The sequence below is a fragment of the Bombus terrestris genome, chromosome 2 (genome assembly GCF_910591885.1).
Source record: "Bombus terrestris chromosome 2, iyBomTerr1.2, whole genome shotgun sequence".
NCBI lineage: Eukaryota > Metazoa > Arthropoda > Insecta > Hymenoptera > Apidae > Bombus > Bombus terrestris.
In genome coordinates, this window is record NC_063270.1 from 12,463,829 (window position 1) to 12,486,860 (window position 23,032).

At 32.0% G+C, this 23,032-nt stretch overlaps 4 protein-coding genes across 7 annotated transcripts; all 4 read left to right on the plus strand.

The window, feature by feature from the left end:
* Positions 1-250: 250 nt before the first annotated feature.
* LOC125384621 (neuropeptides capa receptor-like) lies at positions 251-4,508 on the plus strand. The gene is made up of 4 exons (XM_048412207.1): positions 251-838; positions 2,269-2,359; positions 2,466-2,662; positions 3,196-4,508. The coding sequence occupies exons 1-4, from the start codon at positions 580-582 to the stop codon at positions 3,507-3,509; spliced, it is 861 nt and encodes a 286-aa protein (XP_048268164.1). The 5' UTR covers positions 251-579; the 3' UTR covers positions 3,510-4,508.
* Positions 4,509-5,200: 692 nt separating this feature from the next.
* LOC100649440 (germ cell nuclear acidic protein) lies at positions 5,201-12,301 on the plus strand. Of its 2 annotated transcripts, none has more exons than XM_048412170.1 (10): positions 5,201-5,524; positions 5,600-8,482; positions 8,567-10,101; positions 10,200-10,258; positions 10,355-10,553; positions 10,629-10,801; positions 10,873-11,234; positions 11,301-11,413; positions 11,479-11,586; positions 11,703-12,301. In XM_048412170.1, exons 3-10 carry the CDS (start codon positions 8,573-8,575, stop codon positions 11,995-11,997), a joined length of 2,838 nt encoding a protein of 945 aa, XP_048268127.1. In that variant the 5' UTR covers positions 5,201-5,524; positions 5,600-8,482; positions 8,567-8,572; the 3' UTR covers positions 11,998-12,301. The 2 variants fall into 2 exon arrangements, with proteins under 2 accessions (XP_048268127.1, XP_003393784.1); XM_003393736.4 differs by having other exon boundaries at positions 5,637-8,482.
* Positions 12,302-12,569: 268 nt separating this feature from the next.
* Positions 12,570-20,664, plus strand: LOC100649564 (ubinuclein-1). Of its 2 annotated transcripts, XM_048412751.1 has the most exons (12): positions 12,570-12,914; positions 14,928-15,047; positions 15,144-15,245; positions 15,322-15,585; positions 15,660-15,819; positions 15,897-16,329; positions 16,393-16,554; positions 16,658-16,738; positions 16,892-16,927; positions 17,462-17,575; positions 17,850-18,029; positions 18,107-20,664. In XM_048412751.1, exons 1-12 carry the CDS (start codon positions 12,720-12,722, stop codon positions 19,398-19,400), a joined length of 3,141 nt encoding a protein of 1,046 aa, XP_048268708.1. In that variant the 5' UTR covers positions 12,570-12,719; the 3' UTR covers positions 19,401-20,664. The 2 variants fall into 2 exon arrangements, with proteins under 2 accessions (XP_048268708.1, XP_012174543.3); XM_012319153.3 differs by lacking the exon at positions 16,892-16,927 and having other exon boundaries at positions 12,571-12,914.
* Positions 20,665-20,808: 144 nt separating this feature from the next.
* Positions 20,809-22,814, plus strand: LOC105666853 (probable ATP-dependent RNA helicase ddx42). 2 transcript variants are annotated; one of them, XR_007226583.1, is made up of 4 exons: positions 20,809-21,781; positions 21,940-22,206; positions 22,283-22,487; positions 22,574-22,814. XR_007226583.1 is itself a non-coding variant. In XM_020865671.2 (3 exons), the coding sequence occupies exons 1-3, from the start codon at positions 21,198-21,200 to the stop codon at positions 22,431-22,433; spliced, it is 1,002 nt and encodes a 333-aa protein (XP_020721330.1). In that variant the 5' UTR covers positions 20,809-21,197; the 3' UTR covers positions 22,434-22,540. The 2 variants fall into 2 exon arrangements, 1 of the variants encoding a protein (XP_020721330.1); XM_020865671.2 differs by lacking the exon at positions 22,574-22,814 and having other exon boundaries at positions 22,283-22,540.
* The last annotated feature ends 218 nt before the right edge of the window (positions 22,815-23,032 follow it).

Below are 23,032 nucleotides of genomic sequence, written 5' to 3' on the forward strand. Positions count from 1 at the left end.
GCGAAAATATTAAGACGCGTCTAAGGGAGAAGTAAGTTTTCGCAGGTGTTACAACTCGTGAAATATGCGTATGCGCGAGCAGAAATTTCTCTCGGTAATCAGAACGATAAAATTGTCGTTAAATATTTTGAATCGTTGATTTGACGAGATGCGCGTGATTTTATTGGTCGAGTTACGACGCGGACTGGTTTGCGGGGGTTAAAGTGGAGTGTTGGGTGCGTAGTAGATGGGCGCGTAGTGCAAAGGTGAGCAACTCGAGAGACGTCACTCGTTCACGATCTGGCGAACGGTGCGCTTTTAAGATCATCCCTCGCATAGGGGAGGGAGGCGTCAGCGTTATTATCGTTTTCCACACGTCATTGATTTCGGCTGGAACTGTCGAGATTCGAGCAACAGATGAATTTATCCTTTGCCGACGAATACCGAAGGGATTTCTATGAAGCAAATATCTGTCATTTATGAGAAGACTATTAATTGTTTTCGAAGTGAGGGAGAACGATTATTGTTGCGTGACTTAAAAGGGAACTGAGGGAAAAGTGATTTATTTTTATGACAAACGGTGATTAAGATTCGTGAACGATGGATGTGTCGGATAAGTATTCGTTTTACGAGAACATTAGCGACGAATTGGAATACTTGGAAAAAATACGCGGTCCCAAATATTTATCTTTAACGTTGGTCGTGCCTGTTACCCTTACGTACGTTATCATCTTCGTAACTGGATTTGTTGGAAATGTGATCACTTGCATCGTTATATGGAGGAATCCGACCATGCAGACACCGACGAATTATTACTTGTTCAATTTGGCGGTATCCGATCTGCTGTTTTTAATATTGGGTAAGTTTAAAAAATGTTCGTTACTCGTTGTTTTTTCTATATTTTTTTTTTTTTTTTTTTTTTGATACTTTATTCATCGCAGTTAATGCCGATTCGTAAGTATAATCGAATATAATTTGCGATAACTGCAAATCGAATCAAAGCGAATTAGTTTAAAGAAATATTCGGACGAAATGATACTTTAATTAGAAACTTAATTAGACATACAAATTGTGTATAATTTTACGATTGAGAAGTATTTTAACATGGTATTAAAAACGTTAGAAATTGTCTGTTTTTAATTGTTTTACGATAGTCGTGATTACCGTTGATTACGTGCAGTGCCATTGCAGCTCGACCCACGTGTAGATAACTTATCGAATCCATTAGTTGTGATTAATTCATAACTAGTCGAGACAAATGTGATTCATGATTCATTGATGAAAAATTATGCTCGCGTATTATATATTTCCGGTGGAAATGGAGACTGATATACGTAATGTAAGATAAGAGGTATATGTATCTATGTAATATACATTTATACTTGACATACTATTCAATCCCTATACTTGCAGTCATAAGTTACATTTTATTGACATTTGATCACATTTGTTATCTACTAGAATTGTATTAAAAATAAGAAAATAGAAACAATTAGAACTTCGAGAAAATTATGTAGTTAAAAATTTTTTAGTCGTCGGAATCTCTGATGTACAATGTCTTTGCCAGCATGCAGTATAAATTAGAAAGTCTATTTAACAAGAGTTTTATGTATTATTGCCGGTTGCGAGGCGATATTTGCAAAATAGTCACGTATTAGATGTTAATTGTCGGTTAATGGGTTGTTCGATGTTCCTTGCTGTGATTAAAGGTTCCACTTACGATTCCATTCGTTATTCGTTACGATTTCATTTGTATCTGGTGCTGAATCGCGATTCCCCTGAATAAATTAATTTGCATCGCAAGTAGCCTTACAATTAATTTACGTTCACTGATCTTTGATTTTCGTCCGATGTCACTGTTTTATAATTTTGTATTCTCTTGTCTCTTTTTTTTTATTGATCGAACTAAAGCGGCAATTGAATTCGAATCATTGCAATTGTATAAACTAACGTATTTCGGAAAGGAATTTCATGGGTAAAATCGTGAAAAGAAAAGAAATAGACTTTGTTGGAAAATGTTTTTCATTTAAATTATCGCATTATTGAATCAGCAGTTCGTAGCATCCCGTGTTCTTAAGTTGTGAAACTTTCAATTATTCGTAAATAGGTCGATCATGAAAGGAAATTGAACGAATAAACTCGATATAAAGGATATTTACTTCACGATTTTATCTTCATTTTGCAACATGGCAATTTCGGAAACGGGGCGTGTAATCAAAGAAAAGCACGAATCCCTATGAAAACAATTACAGTACGAGGGTAAGCACGAATTTTCCAATTGATTTTCAGGTTTACCCTTCGAATTGAGCGTATTTTGGCAACAATATCCATGGCAATGGGGGCTAGGCATATGTAAACTGAGAGCGTACGTCTCCGAAACGTGAGTCGACATAGCACCAGTCAAAGAATAGCATACTTTGAACGTTATACGAGATGACGTAAAAAAGTCTTGTTTTAAAGCAACTACAAGAATTTTCTTTTTAAAGGTCCTCTTACGTGTCGGTACTAACTATAGTGGCATTCTCAGTAGAAAGATATTTGGCAATTTATCATCCTCTTCGTCATTATGGAAGTGGTCTGAAGCGTTCTATACGATCTATATTTGGTGCATGGTTGATATCTTTGATTTTTGCTATGCCATTCGCTGCTTACATTGATATAGATTACGTTGAGTACCCACAAAGTGAGTTCTTGCAAAGCTATTTGTTATTCTGCATTCTTTGTGGCTTTCGCAGGCTTTACTATACCGCTTGTAAAGTTGCTACCAGAAATTTCAGCATTTTCTAGGAGTGCTTTAAAGATTTAAACAAGTAGATATTTGAAAAGGTATCGATTTTACATTTGAATTACAAATCGTATTAACGCAATTTTACCATATATTATTGATACGATGTCAGGATAGATATTTACTCAACGTACACTCTGTAAACTGTATTCATGCGTTCATGAACCGAAAATGTAATCAATAAACTGATGAACGGTTTGGAAAATCGGAAATGTCAATCGAGCAAATGAGAGCAAGAAATTCGAGTCAAAAGCACTTTTCGACATGTACATGTATTTTGTGCGCGTTTCATTAATTTTCGTATCGTTCATTTTCCATACGAATTTGCTGATACAAGTAATTAAATACGCGAAATTTTGTTCTTTCTATTTATTCTTCTCTTAAATGGTTACTTTCTCTCGTTGAAAATATCGCTTGGTTTTGATTTCCAGACTCGAAACGAAACTCGGAAGAATCCGCGATTTGCGCGATGCTGAAGGAAAACATGCCAAATTTTCCTCTTTACCAGCTTAGCTGTATCTTCTTCTTTCTCATACCCATGGTGTTTATCGCGGTGCTTTACGTGAGGATAGGGTTACGAATACAAAGTGATACCCTCGCGCAAAACGTCGAGGGATACGTTCATGGTGAAACCAAACAAGCCCAGTCACGGAAAACCATCACACGGATGCTGAGTAAATGTTCTATTTTAAATAAACATCATCCCGTCCTTTGTTCCTACGAAATGTTAATACGCCCCTCGTAAATACGTTAATCAACTTCGTATACCTTTGTCGCGCGTGTAAATATATAGAACGAACTGATTTACCTATGAAGACAGCCATTATTCCGTATAGATGATATCCTATCAAGGAACGTGTTCAGAGATTGATGAGGAAGCCGACGTGGATGTCAAAGTTTCTCGACAACGCGAGATCATCATAGCACGAGACAATTTTCACCTTGTCGATAACACGTTACAAAGGTCGAAAGTACTAACATTCTTGCGAGTTGTAACTTGCGAGTTGAAAATTTCATTACCTCGTTTATTTACCCTCTTCCTGATCTTTCTATTTAATTCGTTTGAAGGAGAAGAACATGATAAGACATATTTCTCATTTCTTTCTTCTTTTTTTTACAGAGGAACAGTTTTATAGACTTTCGATGAATCCCATGTTATCGAAATTGCTTTTTAACTAGCTTTAGAGTTAAACGTGTGTTTTTCTATCCACTTAAAAATTTTCAAAATATTTCTCGTCATCATATTAAAACGTTGAAGATAGTAAAATATATGCATTTAACTTGCACGAGCTTCCGTTAGCTTATCAGCTAGTTTTAATAGAGTTTAATATTTGTTTAATAGATTTGAATAGTTTTAATCTCTAAACCTAACAGGTTGTTTTCGCTCTTGATTCCATTATATTACAATTCTTTCGCTCGTTCATAAAGCGACATTAAAATTAGGGAACCAACAGGAATGCACTTAGATTTTTGGCCGGTGATTTTCGTTCATAAACATTGCTACATCTTTCGCGGTTCGTTGTAAGGTATTAATATTTATTTATAGTTATTATATTGGGAAGAGGAAAAGAGAAGGAGAAAGAGGTATCAGGTAGTATCAGTAAACATCAAGGTGGATAGAAATCGTGCTTCGACTTGGTTCTACAGGTGCCGTAGTGATCACATTTTTCATCTGTTGGGCGCCATTTCACATTCAACGATTACTATACGTGTACGAAGATTCGACGTATGATGACATAAACCAATGGGTGTATCCGCTCACTGGTTGCCTTTACTACTTCAGCACCACCATCAATCCCATCCTGTATAATGTGATGAGCGCGAAATATCGGAATGCTTTTAAGGAAACATGTCGATGCTCCCCTAGTAATCCATCCATTAGCAGAGTTGGCCTGAGTAGCATGAGAGATTCCAGTACAATTTGTGGTGTCAGGCCTAGTCAAGCATCTCAGGTGTTTCGAGAAAGAAGCGTAAATAGCCAACGACATGGGATGTAAGTCAAATTTGATTAATGCTTGTTAAAAGCATCTCCCTTGCTTGTCGTTAGTTTTACACCCATTTTTGTGCTTGGTGAATTGTTTGCCGTACGAACTACGATTACGCTTTATACCGTAAAACTTTGTAAACCAATTCACGCTCGCAGAAATTGTTGTTCCCGACATATATGTAGGTACAGCGCTTCGGATCCTGTGGAAAACAAGCCGCACGAGGTAGCTCAATTACAGCCAGACGATGGAGAGGATGAAAAGCGAACGAATAACGTACCTGCGAACTATTCTTTGATAGCAGACAAAGACACTAACGAAATCGGTGCTTCGCGATATTTGCAACAGACAAAAAGATCATCTATCCTAATACACGCGAAAAGTAGACGTCTCAAATATCAAGTGTCTGACGAAGACGAGACTCTCTCGAATGAAACGCACATCTGATCATCGTATTTTGGAAGAACAGTATATATTTAAGGAATAGCGCACAGAAAAGTCAATGATAATTTCAAATAAAAAAAGTTAAGAACTTTGTGATATTATTGCGCAAGCTTCGTTCGTTGTAACCCTTTAAGATCATCCTTCCAAAGTATTAATCCCTGGCTTATCTTGTCAAGGAAAATGGCTCATATGTTACGAATTTCCCGCATCCATGCACATTAGCAAGTAACGGAAAATCGGAATTTACGTGTTTGCTAGGATCGATTGAAGATATTGAAAAGTACTTTGAAGTTTGTGTGGGAACGTTTAAGAAAGATTGATCGAGTGTAAGGTAAGTGTGGTCGACCAAATGTAGCTTTCAAATATATTTACGATAGCGAGACTGGAATAAAAATTGATGTTCCAGCTTAAGAATCGTTGATACGAACAGTTGAAATTTATAGGCGGAAGATAATTTCCAAACGATAAAAAGGACAAAACTTCAGAGGCTTCAAGAGGACAAAACTATAGACAAGTTATTAAATTGTACACACGTAGAATACGATTACGTTATCTAAAAATGTCGAATGTCGAAAAATGCTGCGGATTGTATTCCATTTCTAACATGATATTGATATGACTTTTGGTGACCCTCGGTATTTTGTCAGACTTTTGTGCTGTCACGTACGGACAAATATATAGGATCAATAGCAGCTTTTTTCCAAACCATGAAACACAACATTATCAATGCATTCATTGTGAATCTGTTACACGTGTAAACATCCCATTAGATTGTAGCCGGCATATATTACCATATTAAATGTCGCTTTATATAATTGTTAGTAATTTCAAAATCTATTCGACTCCAATTCCTAGTTTATACGTATAACGTAGTCTAGGATATTTTCCTTTCTTTTAATATATTTTAGAAGTTCGAGTTTTCTCCCTTTTTTTATTTGAAACGCATTTACAGGGATAGTCTGGCAATTTTAAGACTTTGAAAAAAGAAATCAATTGTATTCACTTATCTATCATCTAAAATAGAGCTTGCTTCCCTTATCCTTACTTCAAAAATCCCAAGAGCTTTTTAACCATGCAAAACATGGAAAGTCTTTTCGAGCGAACTAACGAAAAAGATCTTCATCGGTATCTTTTCGTCATAAGGATGGAAAATATACGGTCGAACGGATCGCCAAGCTTAAAAGTTTTCGCAACTTCATTGTTAACATTTCCAGGATCAGAGAGGTTTACAGTCGAACATCAAGAAGAAGTTTCATCTTGATGAAAATCTTCGAAAAATATTCGACGATACGTTTGGCGACATTGAAATTTTGTATAATCGAATACCGAAAATAAAGAAACGAATTTGTATAAAATCTGAGGTATAAAACATGTATATATGACTGTACTTATTGATGAATTTTAATCTTTTGTTCCTACAAAGTTTTCACTGTCCACCTTCTATTAATGCAACTATATTATTACATGTTAATGAGAGCCAATTCAATCAACTTTCCTTAGTAGTTATTAATACTTATCGAAGGTATTGATCCGCTTTCCTTTAACAAATTTTCCTCGATACCCGACAGTTAAATTAATTATTTCTTTTGAAATTGTTGAAACTTAAAACTTGTAGTGAATTTCGCGATATATATTTGCAAAAGTTAGAAACAACACTTTCCAACTTCGATTAAAATCTAATCAAGTTTAATTTTAGTCACGTATTCGATTACTATCTTTGATATAATGAACGATTATCAATAAGTTTCGAATATAACACGCCATAATGAGGAGAGACAAACGTAAAATTGTTAAAGTACTCAAAGAGAAATTTCAAACGGCTATGATAAATTATGATTATGGATCACTCCATTTTCAACAAGATCTCTATACTATTTGATCACACTTCTGATTGTAACAAGCACACCATTAGTATGGTGTAATTCTGAGCCATTAAACTAACGCTCGAAAATCGCGAAAACACTCTCGGATTAACATTTTGATTGACGCTAAATCTTTTCTCGGCAAAGAAATGGTATTTCTTGATCAATTTCGTTCGCTTCAAGGATACGATAATAAATGGCAAATTACTTACAAAATTAATTTCATCGAACATATCTGTTCCGAAAGTTGTAATAAAACATCTTTCTGGAGAACTGAAAGATTCAATTTTCATTTCTAGTTTCAAGAACATTTCAGACTGTATTTCTTCGTAAAATATTTTTACATATTCATCAAATGTCTATTATGATATCTGGTAATACCTATTCACTGCACACGCGATAATGGTATTGGTTTTTGAATCGATAAACGTCATACACTGCATAGAAATCAATCGCTACTTAGCTACAATTTTATAAATAAGTCTACTTACTAACAATTGCGATAAATCAATAGGAAAAATTTAATCGTCATTATTTTATGTTCTTATTATTTGTTCGTTATAAGTACTTAATACATTTCCATTTCTATTCCAAAGATTTTCCTTGGTATTGTATTTTTCTTTCGTTTTCGTGCGATTGAATGTATAAAAATTAAATCCGTCAAACTGAAATTTAATGGTTTGAGAAACGTCGCTGTTCTTCGTGTAAGGTTCATGAATCATTAAGGAGAAAAACGTATGTTTCTTTATTTTTGTTGGAACGTTCGAAAAAGTAATTTCGTATATCACGGACGATAGATTTTCTATTGATTGATAATTGTAATAATCATGTAAAAATTTTTGTAATTTTCCATCTGTTAAATTTGAAAGAAAGTGACATTATAAAAATATAACATTTTCTTTAGGAAAATAGATAAGTAAATAAATCGTAATATAGAGTGAAAAGTGATTATACCATATACAAATTATCTCATATAATAATTTATCGACATTGTAATGTTATCAATATAGATCCTAGTAACTTTCTAGTTCTTTTGTAATGTAACTAGCTGCATATACTGATTCCAAATTTTAACGGTCTCGTTCAAATAGTACTGGCCACTGGCCTTATAACTTTGACTTTCAAAGTTATTATAACATAATTTATGCAAAAATGCAACGTGATTTCCTACATTATGATGTAATACAAGTTTTAATGTAACTGTTTTAATATAACATTTTCTTACTTTCGTCATGTGCGTGTGATGATTTTATTGTTTTGTGTTGTACTTGTTTTTGTTTACATGCGTGCCCTTTATTTATATATGGGTGCATTTTAAATGAAATACGAAACGATAGTAAAATATCTACTAGGGTCTGGAATATTATTTTAAGAGAATATTATTTTAATATTTTAATATTATTGTTAACAAAGCATAATTAATTATGGTGAGTAAACATATTTTGTAATGTTTAAACGTTAAATATATTTCTTAATGTGATACTTCTTATAAGCCCGTATATTAATTTTAGTAAGGGATGGAATATCTTATGATGCAAAATTCGAAAAAACAGAATGAAAAATATATTAAATATGATAATATGAAACTACAATCTGATAAAGAAATGGAAGAATCTCATTGTAGTTCACAAAACTTTCATTTGAAGTTGTCACAAGATTCTACTATATCTCATTCGCAAGAAGTAAGTGATGATGAAGATATAATAGTAATAAGTGATTCTAGCTCTAATTCAACTTGTTCTGTTTCTAAGTATGCTTCTACATCAAAAGTTGCATCCAATAAACATATTCCAACAGACAATAAGATTTATATTCTAGATTCTTCAGATTCTGAGTTTTCAGAGACTACAGATAAAAAGTATTTCAAAACATGTAAGATAAATGAAAAATTGCAGTTTGTTAGTAATTATAAAGAAAGAGAAGATATTCCAAAAAGCAATGAGATATTATATACATCTGATGAATCTTCCAGTATTGAGTATATCAAAGAAGATATACCTTCTATATCTTCTAATAAAACTAGTAGCACTTATGTCAGTTCTACTACAGAAAACATTGTTAAAAGCATGGCAGATACAAATGTCAAATCTCATGGCGATACTATTAATAATGATGTTAATAATTCTAAGAATTCTGATAGTATTGCTCGATCATTTAAAACTGTATCTGCTACGAATAGGAACTGCATTGATTTTAAGAAGAAACTTTCACGAGAAGATACTAAAAATATTCTAAAAAATATAAAATCTTCACGACTAATATATGAATCACCAAAAATTAGAAAAGAGAAAAATGTTGCGCTGGATGAGGAGATAGATGACAATGTCATACATCCAGCTATTTCACCAAAAAATAAGTTAAAAGCAAACAATATAGTTATTGATGAAAGTCCAATAGATTCTGAGACTGATATTATTCAAGGCTCTCAGGTGAATCTAACAAATCCTTATAAAACCCATGTTAGTAAATTTTTGAGTAAAACATGTGCAAAAGAAGATCAAGTTCCAACATATACTGAACTATCAGAAAGGAAGAAAAAACAGATTTCACAATGGCTCATGGCTAATTCACAAAGTGATTCCCAAAGTGACAGTTCACCTGGTATTGTGCCTCTTACTAATACAAATGATATAAGTTCTGGTAATAGTAGTCTGGAAAGATTAGAGATGAATTATGAAACTCCAAATAATAGAGGAAGGATACATCAGTTTCCTGTAAGAGAAAGTAAAACTACAAACCCAGATTATAACAAAACATCTTACCATACAGTACCGCGTCAGAATACAATAAATGAATTTGTCCAAAGAGCAAAACATAATGATCTTGAGCTCCCTACATTAAAAAAGAGTCATATTGATAATAATGTGTCAACTCCAACGAATTCTACAATGAATGTACCACGAAATATAGATATCATGGATTGTGCAGATATATTAGATAAATTATATGGCAAATCTTGGCGCAATAAAGCCGATGTATTGTTTCCAAACTCTGAACCACGTAAACAAATAATCAAAACAAAAAGTAGAGCAGTTCAAACTGATAGGTACTTTGCAAGTGTTATAGTAAAAACTATAGTATCATAATATATAATTAATTAATAATAATCTACTAATTAATATTTATAAATACCAACTGTTACAGAAAGATTACAAAGAGGGAAAGATTTTACATACCAGATTCAGATGACGGTTTTAACCCATGTAAGTAATTATACTATGCTTTTTATGAAACTAAATTTTATGTTTATTTTAAAAAGATGGATAAAAAGACAGTTTTAATTATTTTTAATTCAATAGCTTTAAACGATTTGAAATTACGAAATTCATCAACAAAAAAGGATGTGTGGAAGAATACGAAGAGGAGAGATAGCTTTATTAAAGATGATACATCATCAGAAAGTGGATGTGAAAGTTTGTACTATACTGCATTGACGAATCCAAGGGTATCAAAAAATAGTACACAATCAAAACTGACAGTTCCAGCAATTGCACGGCGGTACTAAACGATTATACTTTTAGAGTAAATATCTATAAAAATAAAATTTTTATAACTGTAACATTGTATTTTTAGAGTTCTTGCAATATGTGATTCAGATACTGAAGATGAAGGTAATATACACAATGATAATCAAATATTTAACATAAGAAGAAAATTGTCATTCAGTAATGATGAAAGTGAAGGCTCAAGCACTAGTGAATTTGATCCTGGTGATGATGTACCACCAAAATCTACAATTAAGAAAAGTAACGTATATTCACGTTATTTACATAATATGTTATGTATGATGTATATAATATGAAAAATATTTTTATAGCTTCTACTAAAGCTAGACAGCAATTATTTAAATTAAACACTCAAAGCAAATTAATTTCTGATAATTCAAAGTATGAAAGATGTACCAGCTTCCTGGCATCTTTGGCTCAAAGTGTTTCTCTTGCTAATGTACATCCAGATGCTAAGAAATACAGATTAGATTATAAAAATAACAAAGAAGATTTGTGCAATTATTTGTATAAATTATATAATGAAAAAGTATTTGATAATGAGTTACCAAAAGACATGTCAATAGAGTGGAATGTTCGTATGAGAGGAACTGCTGGTTTTTGTTATAACAAAAAATCAGTGAGAACACTTGGTGGTATAGTAAGATCTTCACGAATAGTTTTGGCAACAAAGGTATAATTATATGTTTTTTAAGAAATTTCTGAGATACGTATTAATTAAATAAATTTTCATACATAGATTTTAGATACTCCAGACAGACTTAGAGATACCTTAATTCATGAAATGTGTCATGCAGCTGCATGGTTGATAAATGGGGTTTCTGATGGACATGGTCCATTTTGGACAAAATGGTATATTATAATAATTAATTATTCACATATTCACTAAAATATTAATTTAATTAATTACTTTATAGGGCCAATAAAGCTATGAAAATATTTCCTGAATTACCTCCGATAAAAAGGTGTCATGATTACGAAATTAAAACAAAATTTACATATAAATGTATAGGCTGTGGATACAGGTAAAATGCATTGTATAAGATTGATAACATATACATATATAACTTATCTAATTATAAGTTTCGAAGATATATATATATATATATATATGTTTGAATTATTTTGAACTTTATTACAGTATTGGTAGACATTCCAAATCTTTGGATATCGAAAAAAAACGATGTGGTCATTGCTATGGAAAATTCGAATTATTATTAAACAAGACAACAAAATCTGGGACTGTACAAATGCAAACTCCGAAAAGAGAACTTTCGGCGTTTGCGCTTTATGTTAAAGAAAACTATAATTCTGTAAAAAAAGAACGTAACATAAAACATGCTGAAGTGATGAAAATTTTAGGTCAACAATTTTCGGAAATTAAGATTGCAAAGAAACAAGAAAATTTTGGAAATAATCCAAATACTTCTAGTTAAATAAGTGACCGAGAACATATTTAGCGTTTATGTAAAATGCTTCTTATATTTTATACAGACTGCGTATTTTATAGAACTTAATCATTCTTATTTTATGTGAACATTTTATGATTGGCACAACTGACATGTTTTACCATTGCAGGCATTGGAGTATAAATAGTAAAACGAAATGTTTATTGTACACAAGATAGGGTTATTATATTATAGTAAACATGATTTTTAGATCGATGAATTGTATAGACGTGGTGACAACTTGTAAAAGTTGTTAGCGAAAGTTCTTAATAAATGACGTATACAAATTAAATCGCTGTAACTTTATTTCAATTACTAGGATATTATTTATAATCAGGAAATGAATTGAATTACTTTTTATTTCAATAAAATTCATATACATATACAATATTAATGTATAACGTGATGTTAAAGCAATTAATTAATTTGATAATCTCCAATAATTTATCGAAATAATCGGACTTGTTTCCATGTAAAGTATCGCGATTATTGAATGGAAACGCTGTTTGAGATTATTTGCATTATGAGACGCATGCGTGAAATTCACGGTGTGGCGGCGGCATCAACAGCGCACTCTAAAAACAGTCGAGCCGAAGATGGCGACGTGCGAGTGGCGGTGTCGATGCGGTGTTTAAGAGAAAGGACCATGTTGTTACCGCAGTGTTCGCAGTGTTTCCGTAATCCGCGTTAAGTTCGGTGCAAATGTAGGAATGTCAGAAGCTAAAAGGGTACCTTTGCAGACCTTGGAGTTACCGGAGTCCTTGGGCTACGTCGCGAAAAAGGAGAAAAAAGGGGAAAAGGGCAAACAGCTCGCGCCCTCCTTCCGCTTTACACTTACCCTGCCAGAGTCGAACGAGAAGGCATGTCCTGAGTTCAACTATGCACAACTCCTCAAAGCAGCCGAGGTCAGTTCTTCCTTTCACTCCGTTTATCTGTCCAAGGGAAAATAAAGCCCACTATGCCTATCCATACGGTCAAGTTTACCAACACATTTAGTTTTACCTCAGACACCGGTTATGATTTCGTTTCACGTACTCAGTTTGACAAGAAACTGCAAAAATGCCAATGGAATCGCCCATTTTCAGGCTGCATGAAACGCAGAGTACTTGTATCCGTTACTCAAGTGAATTGTCATGTCGTGGCTACCGCGTGAGCTCCGACAGTCCCACAATATGTGCGCTATTCTTATTCGCATACATCTTCTACTAAAGAGGATATACGAATATTATGTCTAAACTGGTAGAAAAAGATGTGATCAATTCGAAGCCATCGAATAGAAACGTCAGAACGCATTGCCGGTGGATGTCCGCGTTAACGTATGCTAACATGGAAACAATGTCTGTTCAATGTTTCATTTTAAAGTTATGAATAATCGTTTAATACTTGTTTTTATGGTAATCATTTTTTCATATGCATATGTAACAAATTAGAGAAATATTAGGATACAATCGAATACTATTCAGTATCGTGAATTCATTGAAACAGCCGTTCACATTACTTCGGGACGTGTTTATTTTGTTTTACTAAGCATGATACTTTCATTAATAGCTTTTTTTTTATGTGTACGTAATAGTTTAGTCTGTATCTTATCTCAGTGATCTTATGCATCTATGTAGAGTATATCATTATTAGTTTTATGATCGATGTATCGTAGACAACTCGTGACTTTCGGCTTAAAACAGTTAGAACACATTGATTCGCATTATATGAATATTGTGCAATAGTGTTATTCGATCTTCTTTTCTTTTCTTTCGTTATTTTATTTTATATTATATCAATTATAATGTTATTTATATTATATATCTTACATATTTTAACATTTTATTCTTCTTACATTCATTAGAGTATAAAGCACTTGTATTATTCGAGAGAAGTAAAACACTATCCTGTTTTGAATTCACAAAATGTATGTTATTTTAATATATCTATTACTTTGTGTTAACTTTCAACGATTTATGGTTATAACCTATTTGATCAGATTTGTACTGAAGCCGAAAGTTAGTGACTCATTTTTATATAGCTTTAGATTCAAAATTATAAAAAAATTGTTTTAAAATTTGCATTTTTGTTGGTACAAATATTATAAAAATTAATTAAATCTTGTATGCATTGAAAAAAGATTTTTTCAGAAGATCATTGTTATTTATTTGACAATGTAACGTAATATTACATATAAGATAGAATCATTATTGTATAGAAATGAAGTAATACATAAATATTAATAATAAAATTACATAAATTTAAACATATATTTATCATGTGCTATGTTTCAAATCTTTTAATGCTAAATTTTTTTGAAACTTACATAATTATATTTGTTCGATACAATTTATTTGAAATATTGTTTATAATTTAATGCATTTAGTTAGAATTTACCGATAAATGTATTTTTTTTTTGGGATCAATCACTGGTTGTAGCGTCTCTAGTACTAGGAGAGCAGAAGATAACAGGGAGCTGCGCGTTTCAAAAGAAAGAGCAACAGTGACATTCTACACGTAGTATGTGCTCCTAGTATGAATGGACGGTTTATGCCCTCTTTTGAATCAATTTATCCTTCCTTTTCGTACTTACGTTTCTTAATATTCATTCTAAATCTACTATATTTTATCAATATTTTATCAACGGTATGGCTCTTTGTTTAAATATTTATTAATAAACAAATTGCAAAACATTAATTTACCTACATGATCCATTTCAATATTTGAATTTTATGCATCGAAATCTGCTTGTTATGAATGTCATTGATGAACGCGTGCGCAAAGTAAACCATTCTTTAATGTTTGTTAAAATAGTGAAAGCGCGCGACGAAATTGAAATGAGCCACGATTTATCCATGCGTTAAGAGTTAGCGCGCGAATAACATCCACGAATAGTTCATCTTATTCGCATTAAATAAATAAATTATTTTATTTTACAGAAAAAACGTAGGAAGGAATTAAAACGAGGAGATGAAAATGCAACCAATGGACTGTCTTTTGATGACGATGACGATGATGATAAACTACGAGACATGGCAAGACGATTTGAAGCAAAATATGTATGTGAAACGTAATTTTTAAAAAATTTATGACATCGAATGTATGAGAATTTATTCATTATTGAAAGAATAATGAACATTTTTTGATCCTTACAGGGAACTTCTACCATGGGCAAAAAAAGACATAAATATGAGGATTATGTGGATTTGGGAGCTGGATATGATGAAAATGATTCTTTTATTGATAATACTGATGCAGTATGTAATATATTAAATATTATCATGTTGTTTAATGTACATTTTATAATATTTGTATATCATTTAATCATTTTAGTATGATGAAATTGTACCAGAAGAGATGACTACAGCACATGGAGGCTTTTATATCAATTGTGGACCTCTTGAATTTAAATCAGCTGATAGACATGTATTAGTTCATAATAATAATAACAATAATCAGAGCAATGATGAAGAAAGCAGTGAAAGTAGTGAAGAGGATACAGAAGATGTGGATAGTCCTAAAAGATCAGAAAAACGAAATCTTAGTTCATCGGATGAGGATGATACTGAAGATATTACTGGTGATCAACCAAGAAAAGTAATTGGAATTATGATATAATATTATTTATTTCACTATTATTCTATATTAAAGTATTTTTGTTATTCTTTTAGAAACAGAAGATAGACGAAAATGGGGAGAAAAAACAAACTCATGAAAATATTATTAAAAAAAAGAAAAAGCAACAGAATTCCCAAGATCAGCAAAATTTTCAACAAGATGGAGACACCTTAAACAGACGGAAAGAGAAAGGAGAAACTACAGATGCTGAAGGTAATGTACTTACATAATATTTGTAACATAATTACAATATCATTATGATATAAAAATTACAGTAACAAAAATTTTAGTTTCAGAAGATCAAGAAGACAAAAAGAAATCTGATAAAGTAGATACACAAAAAACTAAAAATACTTCGGATAAAAAGTTTGATATAAAAAAATGTGAAAAAAAGACCTCGAATACTAATGGTTTTGATAGCAAAAAGTTAGAATTAAAAAAATTAGGTGGTAAGGATAGTAACATTGATGATGCAATAGAGAGTGTAGTAAATGCTGCAAGAGTTGAAGATGAATCAAGTAGAGACACAACAGATTCTGGCAAATCTCGTTGTATAGGTACTGAATCTGAATGTGATGATATCGATAAAGAAGAAGCACCATTACCTGATTCTCTTCCAGAAAATGTTGTAGAAATAGTTAATAACTTGAAGGCATGTGCCGAAAACAGTAAAGAAGGAAAAACTAAATTTTTCAATGCAACAGTAAATACATTATTGTTAAGGTAAGTAATTACAATATAATAGTTTATATTTTGGAAAAATAAACCTCAGAATGTTTATTTCAGTTTAGAGAAAGGATTGAGGGCGCTTTCGCCTCCAAGCTTGAGGCCAGAAACGTACGGGCATCTTGCACGATTTTTACCATGTAGTAAAGCAGCACTTCAAAATAGAGCAAAGAAATTATTTGTGCAGGATCTCGATTACAAAGCTAGAGATCTTATACAAAGGTAGCATTATACGTTATTAGAAACTTAACTTACATAGTTTTTATAATTTGTTTAACAGTTATTGTATTTTATTTAATAATGATTTTCATTAATATTGGTATAGGTTAAAAACAGTAATCGACGAAATAATGCCATCTGTGACATGCAAATATGTAGATGAGTGTAAAAAAGTTGCTGAAGGGAAGTAAGTATTCCTTTTAAACATTTTTTATAATCAATAAAGAAATAAATCCGTAAAGAGAAAATTAGAAATTATACCATATTTGTAATTTTAAAGTATAAATTAAGCGCCAACGTAATTTTGGATGGGAACTTACAAAAATTTTTTATTTCTTAGTTCTCATTTATACTGGGATATATATCAGTACTGTTGGTAAGGTGTCCCTCATAAGAGGAAACCTTTTCTATTTTCACCTTCCAATTATCTTCTTTTTCTTTGATCTTTCTAGTTGCCCCTATACTTTACTCATGCTTAGATACATACATATATATATATATATATACATATATATATATATATACACACATGCTATCTCAATATTTCATATTTTTGAAAATAATCTCTATATTATAAAAATTGAAAAAATTTGTTTATTGTTTTTATTGAGATAGCGAAAAGGCGGGGCTTATCATCAGTATCAGTGTTTAATTTATCATAAGCATTATTCTTTTTATGACACAATAAAATTTTAAGTTTACTGAAATTTGATTTAGTGGTCACATGTACACTGCCTTGTACATTTTTTTATCTAGGATTTCACATAATATGTTCTTACACAGAACATTTTCAGATCACGGTATTTTATCACAACAAATGCTGATCATCATTCTTTCATCATTGCCGTATTATCAATTTCTTTACAATTCTTCCATTTTTCTTTATTGATAACTGATATATCTATTTCAGGGAAGTAGAAGGGTCACCTGAAGATGTTGAAAGTTCCGACGATGAGGATATATGTGAGGATATAGATAAACCGAAAATTCCTAAGAAAGAATTTCCTTGGACTGAAGAAGCAAAGTAAATTTTCAGAGAATTTTATTTGCGTTAAGCTTCGCGCGGACTATCGACAAATTGTCGTCCTCACCCGTATCGATTAAAAGTTCAATTTCTTCTCCCTCTAACAACAAAAATGTCGTCATGCAGTTGTGTCGTCAAATACGTGCATGTCCATATAAACGAATAACCTTTTCGTAAACGACAAAACTGTCACATGACAAATTGTCACTAGTGCAGGCATAGCCTAATATTATAGAAAGTTATATATCAAATTTCTGCTTTTTTCTTTTTACAGAAAACTTGTATCTGAGATTGCAAGTATAAAAAGTCATTGTTACAATGTTTTAAGACCAAGGAAATTAAGTATGTATACTTATGTTGTATCTTTTATGGTTCGCCAAGTGTTACCATTATGGCCACCTGGATACATGACAGCACAGGCATTGCTGAAGTTTGTTGATGAAGCTGAACCTACGTAAGTAGCATTATAAAAAGTTGGGACGTGTTTCTTTTAGAAAATCTACATGCTGTAACAAAATGATTTGTTTCTAGCACGAAAAAGAAAACAAAAAAACTGAAAGAAGTTGGCAATGGTAATACTACTAATTCTTCAGAAAATGTGGTGTACAGCTCTACAAGAGTTGAATCATCAAGTATAAATGCCGCTTCTTCACAAGAAAAGGTCTCAGCAAATGCATCTAAAATTCAAAACGTAATAGAAAATTCTACTAGTTATGTAAAACAAGGAACTACAAAATCAAGTGATAGTATAGAAAAAAAACAACATAGTATAAAAAATAAAGATAAGAATAAAGATACTGGTAGTTCGGGGCAGTATCACGAGAACTCAACAGCGACAGCTAATAATTCCAGTGTAGGTAAAATTTCTGTTGTGCCTACAGCTCAGCTAATGGCTCAAAAGCCGGTTAAAAGTCACGTAGAAAAGATTAATTTGATGGACCTAGTTAATAGTTCTCTTTCTATTACGCCGGTTAATGATTTTCACAAGCCATCTACGAAGATAAGTGAAAATAAAAAGGATGTAGTTTCTATTACTGCTTATCCTGAAACTTCGAATGTTCTTCCAAATACAAATGAAGTGCCTCAAAGTGGACATCATTCCGTACACAGACAGGAAGCTTCATATTCATGTGCACAGTCACAGCATTCTAATTATTCCGCATCGAATCAAGCATCTTCACTTTCGAAAGCGGTATCTTTAAAACACAGACTGCTCCATGAGAACACTGACATAAAAAATAATAAAAGGTTAGAAGATAAAGATATTGATTTGGCTAATAAGACTGAGAGGAAGGACAAAAGGCGGGAGCGATGTGCAGAAAGTAAACATAAATCGCATGATGTTAAAAAGAGGAAAAAGGATCAAAAGGTATTAGATAAACAGGTAGGATATGTTAATTCGGATGTAGTGCCTATACAACAACAGCAGCAACAGCCATCACTTACGAAAGAAGAACAGGAACAGAGACAAAATGAAGAAACAATTGCTGCTACTAATTATTTAAGTCAAATTTTTAATGACGATGCATCATCAAGAGGAATATCAGACAAACGAAAAGATATTGGACTTATTTTGGATGATCCAATAGGCAGTGCGGTGCAGCCAACGGAGCAAGAAAAAGATGTTCAAATGGTGATGAGGTCGTTAAAAGAACTGCAAGAATTACAAGAAATGAAGTATTCACCAAGTAATTCACCAATTAGTAGTAATATACAAAAATCTAACAAGTTGAACACGCAATGTACTAATTACCAAGATGAATATTCACGCTTATATTTAAAAAAAGACATTAAACTAAAGTCTAAAGAAGATACGCAATGGTAATATTATCCAACACACATGTGCACTATAGACATAAATTATGTTGAAGAGAATGAAAATGCCAGTGAACAGATAATAATTTCATAGAGATCTATAGGCGGATTTTTGAGTAGATCTGTATTATTTTTGATGAAAAACAAATTAGTGTGAAACTAATCAGAACTTCTTCCATTATTACAAGTCGCGTTATTATCGACGACCAAAATCATATTCAACAGATAAATAGCGTGCCGCGATCGCATTGATCGCACCAATTTTTAAATATTTTAACAAACCGCCAAATTCTGTAAATATATTCATTCGTAGGGATTTGAAAAAGCGCGTGTACAGAGTAAGCATAAATTATGGAAGTATATTAATCCTATAAACCTTTGTATATAAGTTGACGTCCATTCATCGCCGTGAATGGGGTGGTCTATATAGATACATTTTTTTTATTTGCCGGCGTAATTGCTTAACAATTTTAATTATTTGCCAACAATTAAAACGATAAACGATTACAATATTGTTTTATCTAAAAATCGAATTACGAAGCGTTTCGATTAATTTTGCTTACTGCCGGAATATAAAAAATGTGGGATAATAAATTTATTTTTTCATAATACCTAATAAATATGTAATAAATACATAACCACCCTAAATCACAAAGCGAGAAAAATATATTTGAAAACGGTGTTCCTTTTGCGCACGAACGGTTATCATTTTGTGAGCTAATAAAAAGGATGATGGAGATGTGTGTATATTTTTCGATATATACATATTCGAAATTAAAATCATTGACTTCCAATTTAATTTGGACGTACAAGCAGATCATATAATTTGCTTGTTAAATATAAAATAAAAGATGTTATGGTAGAACGACAAACTACTATTAACATCGATGCGCAATTTATAAACGCAAGAAGAAGGAATGGAATCAAATGTGTTTAATGTATTTAATACTGAACACTTTTAGAAGCTTTAGCTAGAACAATTATTAAATTGTGTTCAAAATTATAAACCTGTATAATTGGTATGAGATTTAATTATCTTGTTGATTTTAATAATCAGAGTGTAAGAGCGAATGTGCGTGAAAGTACTGTTTAGAAAGAGCTACAATATTTTTGAAACACGAAAATGATTAGTGATTGTATTATATACCACACCTTCTTTCCCCTCGCATCTTACCTTTGCGATACTTAGAGTATGATTAAGCGTCTTGTACAATTCTTTATCGAGAATTTTCACGAAGACGACTTAAAATATAAGTTTTGAATATTTTTTACAATACCGATATATTTCTTACCTTTACCTTTGTCCGACAAGTATATTGTAGATGTGCCTCCAACAACGTTTGAAAGTTGTAAATATTATATGATAAACGTACCAGTAATTTATTTCAAGCTTTTTTTGTATTATTTGTAAGTTTTAATATATTAAAACAGTAAAAGATTTTAAAGTAATGAGTGTTTCAAACAGAATAAATAGAAAACAAACAAAAAAAAAAAAAGAAATATGTAAGAAGATAAAACACATTGTTTCTATTCTTACAAATTTTCAATAAAATGCATTAATTATTTGTTATACAATGATTTCGTAAAATATTTGTTCCGCTTCATTGATCGATGGGTTAACTTCCTAATACGTAGAGCCGAACAAAAAACTCGAAGGCCATACCGATTTATCGGACCTACGGATCTTTTAATCCGTGCATACAGGATGCGTTTAGTTCTGTCACTCTTAAACAAGGACATTTGCCTCTATATAATTGATTAAACCGACTGGAACAAACAAACAGTCTACTGACGCTTGCTTTTTAACATGTCTTTCATTTCTTATATCGCGCTCTTTTTCTTTATTCAACGCAGCCTTTGTGCATCTGACTTGATTGTCCCGCAGAATAACGAACAATCAAGATCTTCTTTGTCAGACTCTGTGCAAAAAAAGATCGATGAAGAGCATGCAATTTTCGACGAAGAGAAGACAAGTAAGGAAAGTAGTTCCATTTATAATAGGGGGCAACTAGGATTTAATGAACGTAAGCGAGATGAAAAGAGATACGGCAACCAAGATACAGCACGCAAAGGGCATGACAAAGGAAGGCATAGTTTAGGAGAATCCGAAGTCGTCGATCACGAGAAGAATTCTTTTGAACGGCATGGTAGTGGATATTACAAAAAAGGGCATCACAGGACCGGTTTCAGCAACAACTACCATAAAGACGAGTCAGGAAATAATTCAAGCTTTTACGAGGACAGCGATGACGAAGGGGGGCATAGGTCGTCCGGGAATACCGGTGGATATTATGGGCAAAAATCGCAGAACTCGTTTAGGGACGGTTCGCGCGATGTATCTTACCTTGAAAAAGATAAGGCACAACAGGGAATATATGACAATAGAAAAATGTAAGTGTACTAGCAAGTTATTTTTATTTCGTTAACAATTTTTAGCAAAGATAATATGCACGTAAATCGAGCATATAAAATAATACTTTATATATTTGTTATTTATCTACATAAAACTAAAGTATGAATAATTAAAATATGATTTTGTTTCACGTTAGTATTAACAATTATCATGGTCATATCAGAGGATATAACAACGATCGATATATAGATGATAGAAGAAATTATCTGAGGAACGAAGCACGACATTATTTTGATAAAAATAAGGGAGATATATACAATCATAAAGAAAGGTATTATCCAATTACTTATCGTAATAACGATCGTGTGCCCTCGTTCGGATATTCGCATCATTACGTGGATACATTACCTGGAGGATATTACAGAGAAGATCCGTACATTATACCTTATTCAAAAGATTATAGGTAATTTAATATAATTTGTAAGATATTCATTGATATGAATCAGGCTATTAATTATTAATAATTTGTTTATTCTTAGATATTTTCCACATCGACAAAGAGATTACGAACAAGAAATATATTATCCTTATACAAGTGTTTACACTAAAAATAATCGAGACGATTTTGATGATAACGGATACTCAAAGAAATATGGGAATGATTTTAATAATGCATATCACGGAATTTAGAACTTGATTTTACAACGTAAAGTATAGATGTAGAGAGCGATGACTAAAATGCAAGTTTGTACTTTTAGTAATAAAACTATCTTTTATATGTCCATAATTATTTTAAACTGATTCGATTTTTAATATTCATTGCAATATAGAGTACACCAGAAGGTCCACCACCATCATGAATAAAGGATACGACAAAGCTTCTGCAACTTTATTAAATTCATTATAAAGACGGTACTTTAACTTTGATAATTTTATAGCCATTTTAATTTTTGTATGAAAATGTCTTTTCTGCGACGTCGTCTGCTACTTACGTGTGATGTTTGGTTGCATATTTACGGTGTTATCGTAGAGAGTAAAATGCAGCATAGTTAAATATACATTAAAAGCATTCGTACAAGTTCGAACGATCCAGTTATATTCAGAGTCCAATTGAGAATTCTCGCTCATATTACATGTTTCTAAATCTTCTGTGACGATAGCGTTAATTTTCATTAAAAATTTTGAAACTAAATAACGGATTATACAAAAACATGTTTTGTATTAAAAGTGATGTTAATCGCATTATTTTCGTGGTTATATTCATGGAATCATCTCGGATTTGAAATTGA